Genomic DNA, 9641 nt, shown 5'->3' with positions numbered 1-9641 from the left:
CCCTTCACCGGTACCACCACATACCGCGTTAGGGCAACCCTAGCATCGTGCTTTGTCATGTCATGCATCATCATGCATTTGTTTGCATTATATTTATTGTTTCTTCCCCCTCTTCTCTCGCTAGACGTCGAGGCCGACGCCACTGCTACCCAGTACGACTACGGTGTTGACGACCCCTCTCTCTTGCCAGAGCAACCAGGCAAGCCCCCCCCTTGATCACCAGATATCACCTACTCTCCTCTATACTGCTTGCATTAGAGTAGTGTAGCATGTTACTGCTTTCCGTTAATCCTATTCTGATGCATAGCCTGTCATTGTTGCTACAACTGTTGATACCTTACCTGCAATCCTAAATGCTTAGTATAGGATGCTAGTGTTCCATCAGTGGCCTTACACTCTTGTCCGTCTGCCATGCTATACTACTGGGCCGTGATCACTTCGGGAGGTGATCACGGGCATATGCTATATACTTTATACTGTTACATTACTCATGATACTGTACGGAGATGGGGGCTGAAGGGGCGGGTGGCTCCATCCCGGTAGAGGTGGGCCTGGGTTCCCAACGGCCCCCGACTGCTACTTTATGGCGGAGCGACAGGGCAGGTTGAGACCACCTAGGAGAGAGGTGGGCCTGGCCCTGGTCGGCGTTCGCAGATACTTAACACGTTTAACGAGATCTTGGTATTTGATCTGAGTCTGGCTACTGGCCTATACGCACTAACCATCTACGCGGGGACAATTATGGGCACTCGACGTCGTGGTATCAGCCGAAGCCTTCGTGACGTCAGCGACTGAGCGGCGCGCGCCGGGTTGGACCGCGTAACGCAACTTCCTTTGTAATGGAGGTTGCTAGGTCTGCTCACTGGCCGCGTACGCAACGTGCAGGTGTGCAATGGGCGATGGGCCCAGACCCCTGCGCCATCGGATTTAGACCGGCGTGCTGACCTCTCAGTTGTGCCTAGGTAGGGCTGCGACGTGTTGATCTTCCGAGGCCGGGCGTGACCCAGGAAAGTGTGTCCGGCCAAATGGGATCGAGCGTGTTGGGTTATGTGGTGCACCCCTGCAGGGAAGTTAATCTATTCGAATAGCCGTGTCCCTCGGTAACAGGATGACTTGGAGTTGTACCTTGACCTTATGACAACTAGAACCGGATACTTAATAAAACACACCCTTACAAGTGCCAGATACAACCGGTGATCGCTCTCTAACAGGGCGACGAGGAGAGGATTGCCGGGTAGGATTATGCTATGCGATGCTACTTGGAGGACTTCAGTCTACTCTCTTCTACATGCTGCAAGATGGAGGTTACCAGAAGCTTAGTCTTCGACATGACTAGCTATCCCCCTCTTATTCTGGCATTCTGCAGTTCAGTCCACATATGATAACCTTACTCCATTTGATACCAATGCATACATATGTAGTGTAGCTCCTTGCTTGCGAGTACTTTGGATGAGTACTCACGGTTGCTTTTCTTCCCTTTTTTTCTTTTCTATATCCGATTGCTGCGGCCAGACGATGGAGACCAGGAGCCAGACGCCACCGTCGATGATGACTGCTACTACTCTGGAGGTGCCTACTACTACGTGCAGGCCGCTGACGACGACCAGGAGTAGTTTAGGAGGATCCCAGGCAGGAGGCCTGCGCCTCTTTCGATCTGTATCCCAGTTTGTGCTAGCCTTCTTAAGGCAAACTTGTTTAACTTATGTCTATACTCAGATATTGTTGCTTCCGCTGACTCGTCTATGATCGAGCTCTTGTATTCGAGCCCTCGAGGCCCCTGGCTTGTAATATGATGCTTGTATGACTTATTTTTATTTGTAGAGTTGTGTTGTGATATCTTCCCGTGAGTCCCTGATCTTGATCGTACACGTTTGCGTGTATGATTAGTGTACGGTCAAATCCGGGGCGTCACAGTCACACTGAGATTATGTTATGTCCTAACCCTAACCATATCGGTCCTACCGAGTTGCATCTCAGTCCCACCGAAAATCCTAACGGTCACTAGGTTTGCTGAATCGGTCCGACCGAGTTTAACCATTTGGTCCCACCGAGTTTGGCAAATTGTGTGTAACGGTTAAATTTTGTGTGAAGGCTATATATACCCCTCCACCCACTCTTCATTTGTGGAGAGAGCCATCAGAACATACCTACACTTCCAATACACATTTTCTGAGAGAGAACCACCTACACTTGTGTTGAGGTCAAGATATTCCATTCCAACCATATGAATCTTGATCTCTAGCCTTTCCCAAGTTGCTTTCCACTCAAATCTTCTTTCCACCAAATCCAAATCCTGTGAGAGAGAGTTGAGTGTTGGGGAGACTATCATTTGAATCACAAGAGCAAGGGGTTCATCATCAACACACCATTTGTTACTTCTTGGAGAGTGGTGTCTCCTAGATTGGCTAGGTGTCACTTGGGAGCCTCCAACAAGATTGTGGAGTTGAACCAATGAGTTTGTAAGGGCAATGAGATCGCCTACTTCGTGAAGATCTACCGCTAGTGAGGCAAGTCCTTCGTGGGCGATGGCCGTGATGGAACAGACAAGGTTGCTTCTTCGTGGACCCTTCGTGGGTGGAGCCCTCCGTGGACTCGCGCAACCGTTACCCTCCATGGGTTGAAGTCTCCATCAATGTGGATGTACGATAACACCACCTATCGGAACCATGACAAAAACATTCGTGTCTCCAATTGCGTTTGAATACTCCAAACCCTTCTCTTTACATTCTTGCAAGTTGCATGCTTTACTTTCCGCTGCTCATATACTCATTGCATGCTTGCTTGATATGTATTGTGTTTGTTAAACTTGTGCTTAAACTCCACTTAAACTTAAGAATATTAAAAACTGCAACTTTTGGCACTTAGTGTCTAATCACCCCCCCCTCTAGACACCTCTTCTCGACCCTTTCACCTAGCACACATACTGCTACTCCAAGGCCATCATCCAAGTGTCGACATGTGTTTGACAAGTCTCCTTCAGGCGACCACGCCACAAGAGAGCATCTTCCCGACAGCAGCCAAGCATCCGAGCAATAGAGGGGTGTTGCCTCTGAAACACCACAGCATTTCGGTGTTTCCACAAGTGCCAGCAACACAACATAGAGAATTCAGGAGCGGAGCGGACCATCGAGCTCGCCCATGAAGCCAGCCGATCCAGGTTGTCCACCGCTGCATCAGTGATGTCGATGCCAACCCTTCTCCAGAAAGACGCCACGAATGGGCAGGAGAAGATCAGATGATCCGCACTCTCCATAGCCTTCTCGCAGAGAACATAACTTAATCATGAGCATGGGAAGAGAATAATAACAACTTTATTATTACCTACAGGTTATTTTTCCAACAGGATTCTCCTCAAGTTCATCCATTGGGACAGAGTCGACAAAGCTTCGGTGTACATTCGTGCCATCTCTTGGGACGACGAGGTTAGGGTTTCTGGCTCCGCATTCGCGATGACAACTTATGATGTTAGACACTTCGGATTTGATTTAAGGGTTAAACCACGACGACAGGGCTCCAGAACGCTGGTCCTTAGGGGCACCTGCATGAAGACGTTTCGTCTGTCAATGACAAGGCTAGGCTGGCTACAGGAGGCAACCAGTGGCAACACATCGACGACTTGTTCTGGCCATGGTAGTGGCTCTTAAGTGGTCCATGGACATCGATGTAATTTTTATTATGATGGGGATATTTTATAAAACTTTTATAATAGACATGGGTCTCTTTTGCAAAAAATTAAAAATTAAAATGTTAGGGGGTCATTTGTCCCAAACCTTATAATTGAGGGGAATAAAACGAACTTATCTCTGCTGAAGACGATTTTTTTTTCTTTTTTGATTTGACGTAGAAGACGATGTCTTGGGCGGCATCCACCCACAAGCAATAACAAATCCGGGAAGAAACACTTGCGCCAACCCGTACCAAGTCAGCCGGCGAGGTCCTCTCCTCCCAGTCTTCTTCCTCCTGTGCCTTGTTGCTACTCCATGGAGCAGAGCCAGATGGCCAGAGTGAAGCTTGGCACGCAGGGCCTCGAGGTAACAAACCAACTGGAAATCCCACCTTCGACCCCCCTCGAATCTGCTCGCAAATCTGCGGGGAAATATGAAACTGCAGGATCGAATGATGAGTTGGGCGTGTGCCATTTGCGAGGTAGGTGTCCAAGATCGGGTTCGGATGCATGGGCCTCACCGGGGTGTACAACGATCCGGTGCCGGAGGATGCTGGCGTCGCCGTCATACGGCGCGCCTTCGACGCCGGCGTCACCTTCTTCGACACCGCCGATGCTTATGGCCCACACACCAACGAGGTCCTGCTCGGAAAGGTCAAAATCCTCATCTTGTTCTTCCTCTCCAAGCTCGAATATGCTGTGTTTGTGCTTTGTTCGGCTGAGGGGCGGTGAAAATGGCCGGTGCTCCGCGTGGGTCGACCCATCTGAGCGCCGGATCGGTCGCGCGCGCACCGTTCATCGCGTCCTCTGGAGACCGTCAGATATGAGGAATTTTTTTGTTTTGGCCACTTCAGCTTTTGTCCATTTTGCTTATGACACTCTAAAATTTGACATTTCACTTTTGCTACTCTTAACTCTTGACAATGTATCAAAATTTTGCTTTTGCCACGAAATGGCAATTGTGATGTATTGTCAAAAGTTTAGAGTGGCAAAAGTGAAGTGTCAAGAGCTAGAGTGGCATAAGAAATGGGCAAAACTTAGAGTGGCAAAAACAAAAGGTAGAGATGCTAGAGCGTGTTTAGATCTCATTGTATTTTTGTTTTGTGTTTAGCATAGCATTGGAGGGGTCTTGATCTTCAGTTATCTGCACTAAGGTCGGCCACTAGACACATTGCATTAAGTCAGAATGCATTAAGTCAGAATGCACCGACAAGTTAAATTGCTGCTTTCTTCTCTGTAACTTGATGAGTGATGTGGTGTAAATGTCTTGAGCAGGCACTGAGGCAAGTGCCTCGTGAAAGGGTTCAAGTGGCCACCAAGTGTGGCATCGCAGGATTCGACGCCGGTGGCATGCTTGTGAAGGGCACTCCAGAGTACGTGCGCACATGTTGCGAAGCAAGCCTCGAGCGCCTGGCCATGGACTACGTCGACCTATATTTCCAGCATCGCATCGACCAGTCAGTGCCTATAGAGGAAACTGTCTGTATCATCCACCGAGTAATCATGCTCTGAATTTCATAACTTGTCTGACTTCTTCATTGGGCATGTGTAGATGGGGGAACTGAAGAAGTTGGTTGAAGAAGGGAAAGTCAAGTATGTTGGCTTGTCTGAGGCTAGTGCTGATACCATTAGACGGGCACACGCGGTTCATCCGATCACCGCAGTGCAGATGGAGTGGTCACTGTGGACCAGGGATATAGAGGAAGATATTATACCACTATGCAGGTTCATCCAGTCCCAGTCCTATATACTTTTTACAAACAGTCTTTTCTACTTTAATTCCAGAAAACCCAGCGTACATATTCCTTTCATACATTTTTTCATCAGTACTTATACTCGGAGTTTTAATTAGGTTTACTGGATCTCAAACCAAGGATGTTTTATTAGTATTGTATTCAACAGTAAATTCACTGACAACATCATTCCAAATCATTCAGAAAAATTGAGGTGAATAAGTAATTATTTAAGTAAGCTATGCATCTACGCACTTGGGCAGCTGTGCTTAGCTGATCCCTGGTCGAATAGTGCTTATATACGTAAGCTACTGCTACCAACTTTTTAAGTTTAGTAGTAAAAAAAAAGGAGTTCGCTGTTATGTCTTACATGGTTGATTACATGAAAATCACTCCATCTGGCTCAATCAACAAACTCTGGTTTGCATATGGCATGACACCATGACATTGTCTCTGTCATATTATATTTTGCATGTTGGACCCATAAGTATTAAGCGAAAATGATATAAAGATTCTTTCAAGTAATGCAGTTCAGGGATATTTTTTTTGGCATTGTTTGGGATTTATAGAGAAGTGAGTGGTAAGGTTGCATTGCTGCATCCCTGCTGGCCAGGGTTTCATATCCTGTCAGGAGTTAAATCCTGTTATCTCACCCTTGTCGCCGCTCCCCCATTGGACTCATTTTTTTTCGATTTGGAAGTTACGGGACATATTGACATGGATTTCTTCCTACTCTTCATGTCCGGGGTGGCCTGCAAGCCATTTTACACTTTGTTTGTGGCGTCTTCAGACTTCCCTTTGTCATGTGACGTATTTGCATTCAGGGAGCTTGGCATCGGAGTTGTTCCATACAGCCCACTTGGCCGTGGTTTCTTTGCTGGCAGGGCAGCCGTAGAGAGCTTACCATCAGGGAGTTTACTGGTAAGAAAAGTTAGGCTAGTATAATCTTCTTCCACGGAGAGGTGATGTTATTTGTGTGACTGTCTCATCTACCCCGTTGCAGTCCAAACATCCTCGGTATACTGGAGAAAACCTGGAGAAGAATAAAGTTCTGTATACACGACTCGAAATGTTGTCCACCAAGTATGGCTGCACACCTGCTCAACTTGCTCTTGCCTGGGTTCTTCATCAAGGGGATGATGTCGTTCCAATCCCTGGTACCGTTTTCAATATATGCTATGAATTAGTAGTGCTCTTCTCTCAAATACTCCCTATTATCAAACTTAATATGATCTTGTACCCATCCTATAAAAACAGGGTCTTGCAACTAGTCTACATCTGAACCTTTCAAGCATGGCAAATATTTCTGATAATGAATCAACTGGAAGACTTCTCTGAAATTGAACAAAAGTGACAAAATTTGTACCTAGAAGCTATTGGTGCCGAGCCGATGCATTGTACTTTGCCGCGTTGTTGCACTAATTTCCGCGCTCTAAGCGTAAACCGCGATGATGCCTAACAGTTTTTGCATGTTTTCCAGGACAGTGCAAGATATTGCATTAGCTGAATATGCCGTAGTGCATAGTTTCATTTCTGTCTTTAATACTGATGAAATTTGTTCTCATCTAAACGATGCATTTCTTAAGCATAACCAGTCTAAAGCTAGCATCAGCCAATATCACCACGCACTATAAGAGCGAGTCATCTTGAGGAATGTCTTGCACAGTTAACCAGTTGGGCCTTGCCTGTTGGTTGTCATAATGTCAGTTTCAGGCACATGCCCTGCTCATTTTTGCAATTAGGTTTTAGCATCTTGACCTCCGAATTTTCATCATCTCCTTACTTATATTTGTATGTTGGATCAGTGGCGGATCTAGGATCTTAAAATTGGTGGTGCCACAGTTTTACAGATACGATGTATGAATTTATGAAAATTACACTACAGATGTATAGGTCTAAATATCATCACAACTCAAACAAATAGACCCAAAATAAGCTTTAATTTGTAGATATCTCGTTTTAAATCTATGGTATAAATAGTTTGGAATTTTTGGAGGCGGTGCCATGGAACCCGTAGTGGATATTAACTTTCTAGTTGTTATCGTGTTTCTTTGAATAGCAAAATAATCTACACGCTTCTTCCCTTCCCTTGTACTCAAACAAGCAGTTTTCTCAACAAAATGGAGGTTACAGAAGTGCAATCATTTTCATTACGGCAAAACTTAGCAGCTGTGTCCATTTAATTTATGTGTAAGTGCCTAACTGTTCTTTGAATCTAGGAACAACAAAACTGAAGAACCTTGATGATAACATCGAGGCTGTAAAGGTAAAGCTGAGCAAGGAAGACCTGGAAGAAATCTCAGCTGCTTTCCCTGCTAGCGAGGTGGCTGGGTCCAGGATCATTGGAATCCTGGAGCCTTATTCTTGGAGGGTTGCAAACACTCCACCTCTAAAGTAGTCATTTTGCATCCTCACTCGGAAATCCAGGACCGTCTTACCGCGTTACGCTGAATTTGTTTCCACCTTGCTGGACACGTACATTCAAGGGGGGCAATGTGAAAGAATCAAGCTTGTCCATACTCAAGAATAGGGAAACATTGTACCTGAAACAACAGATGACATTGATTTTGTGGGATGTGTCAGTTGCCACACATGATAAAAGATAAAAGGTGTCGAATTCAAGTTAAACTCTTTTCTGCTGCACATTTTCTTTTGCTGTCATATCAGGAGTGAAATTAGGTTTGTTGGGTAGTATCATTCATTGAAAATTGCTACTGCTGTAATGTTTCCACGCATGACTGAATGAGATTACTGACAGAGTCCACATACAACTTCCTGACCCACCACGACGTCGAACAGGCAAGCTCCGACTTATGCGTGTCGTTGCAGAAAATGAAGTACTTAAACGTAATGGCTGATGGTTTGAATGCAGTGCAGCCCCGCTTACAAAATAAAGAGACATAGTTACAGGTCCCGAGTCGGTTAGGAGTAGCAGAGTCCATGTCTTGCGGCCCAAGATGATGATGTGTCATGTATCCCCGGTGGACTTCGAGGGAGCTCCTAAGGGCATGTACAACGCGGTGCTTATCATGGACGCTAGGAACCAAAATCCTGGCCGTTTCGTCTGTGCAGAGAAAAAATCCTGGCGCCTCCAAGGCACCGTGGCAGCGGGCGCCTACAGTTCACGAGTAGCTGGTTTTGCCTAGGTGAACTAGCGTCTCGAAGCATCTCAGCGTTGTAGGTCAAGGCTCTTACACGAGCGCCAGAGAATAATCCTTTTATTTTTTATCCATAAGCGTCTATCCAAGCGTCTATGCAATGAAGATGCCCTAAGCCGCGCCTTTAGCGCTGGTAACGCGTACTGGCGCCCACGCGCTGCCCACCTGCGCCTGGCCCAACAAGGTCGACGCGCCTGGTTGCTAAGACCGCTCCGAATGCTGCGCAGTGAAATTAACGTACGAGTGTGCCTAACCAATAGAACAACTTAACTTCAATGAATTCTTGAAGCGCCAACAGTATAAAAACGCGCAGCCACGCTATTAATTGCATCTGCACTGTATCACTTAATTTTACAAACTATTTACAATAAATTCATGAATTTGAATAGGTTCATCATATTTGAAGAAAAGTTCACAAAATTGAAAATAAGTTCACCGAATTTGAAAAATCTCATTGAGTTTGAAAAAAGTTCACCGATTTGAAAGTAGTGCATTGACTGATTCATCAATTTAAAAAATGGTTCATCCATTTTGAAAAAAAGTTCATCGAATTTGATAAAAGTTCATGGAGTTTGAAAAAAGTTCATTGAATTTAGAAAAAAGTTCACCGATTTGAAAATAGTTCATCATCTTTGAAATAATGGTGCATCGATTTGAAAAAACGTTCATTGATTTTGAAAAAAAGTTCACCGAATTTGATAAAAGTTCAGGGAGTTTGAAAAAAGTTCATCGAATGGGGAAAAAAGTTCACCGATTTGAAAATAGTTCATCGATTTGAAAAAAGGTTCATCGATTTTGAAAAAAAAGTTCACCGATTTGAAATAAAGTTCAAGAATTTGAAAAAAAGGTTCATGCACTTAGCAGAAAAGAAAAAAAGGGAAAAAGAAGGAAAAAACTGAACAAAATCGTTCATAGGAAAAAAAGAAAGAATATAGAAACAAAAGGGTGAAAAGGCTGTGAGAGATATCGAATACTAAGGTGGCAGACTGGCTATGGCAGAGCACTTGTACTATAGAGGTCTCCAGTTTGAATCTTGCCCCACGCAAGCAGTTTTTTGCGTTTTAGAAACAGCAACAAAGAAGAAAG

The 9641-nt window shown here is 45.1% G+C and overlaps 1 protein-coding gene across 1 annotated transcript; it reads left to right on the top strand.

Moving 5' to 3' along the window:
• Positions 1-3814: 3814 nt before the first annotated feature.
• LOC123150989 (perakine reductase) lies at positions 3815-8025 on the top strand. The gene is made up of 7 exons (XM_044570785.1): positions 3815-4031; positions 4151-4318; positions 4940-5143; positions 5217-5389; positions 6222-6318; positions 6401-6554; positions 7617-8025. The coding sequence occupies exons 1-7, from the start codon at positions 3981-3983 to the stop codon at positions 7793-7795; spliced, it is 1026 nt and encodes a 341-aa protein (XP_044426720.1). The 5' UTR covers positions 3815-3980; the 3' UTR covers positions 7796-8025.
• The last annotated feature ends 1616 nt before the right edge of the window (positions 8026-9641 follow it).

Source organism: Triticum aestivum, chromosome 7A (genome assembly GCF_018294505.1).
Source record: "Triticum aestivum cultivar Chinese Spring chromosome 7A, IWGSC CS RefSeq v2.1, whole genome shotgun sequence".
NCBI classification, from domain to species: Eukaryota; Viridiplantae; Streptophyta; class Magnoliopsida; order Poales; family Poaceae; genus Triticum; species Triticum aestivum.
The sequence above is the reverse complement of the archived record's forward strand: the minus strand, read 5'-3'. Positions and strand labels throughout refer to the sequence as shown.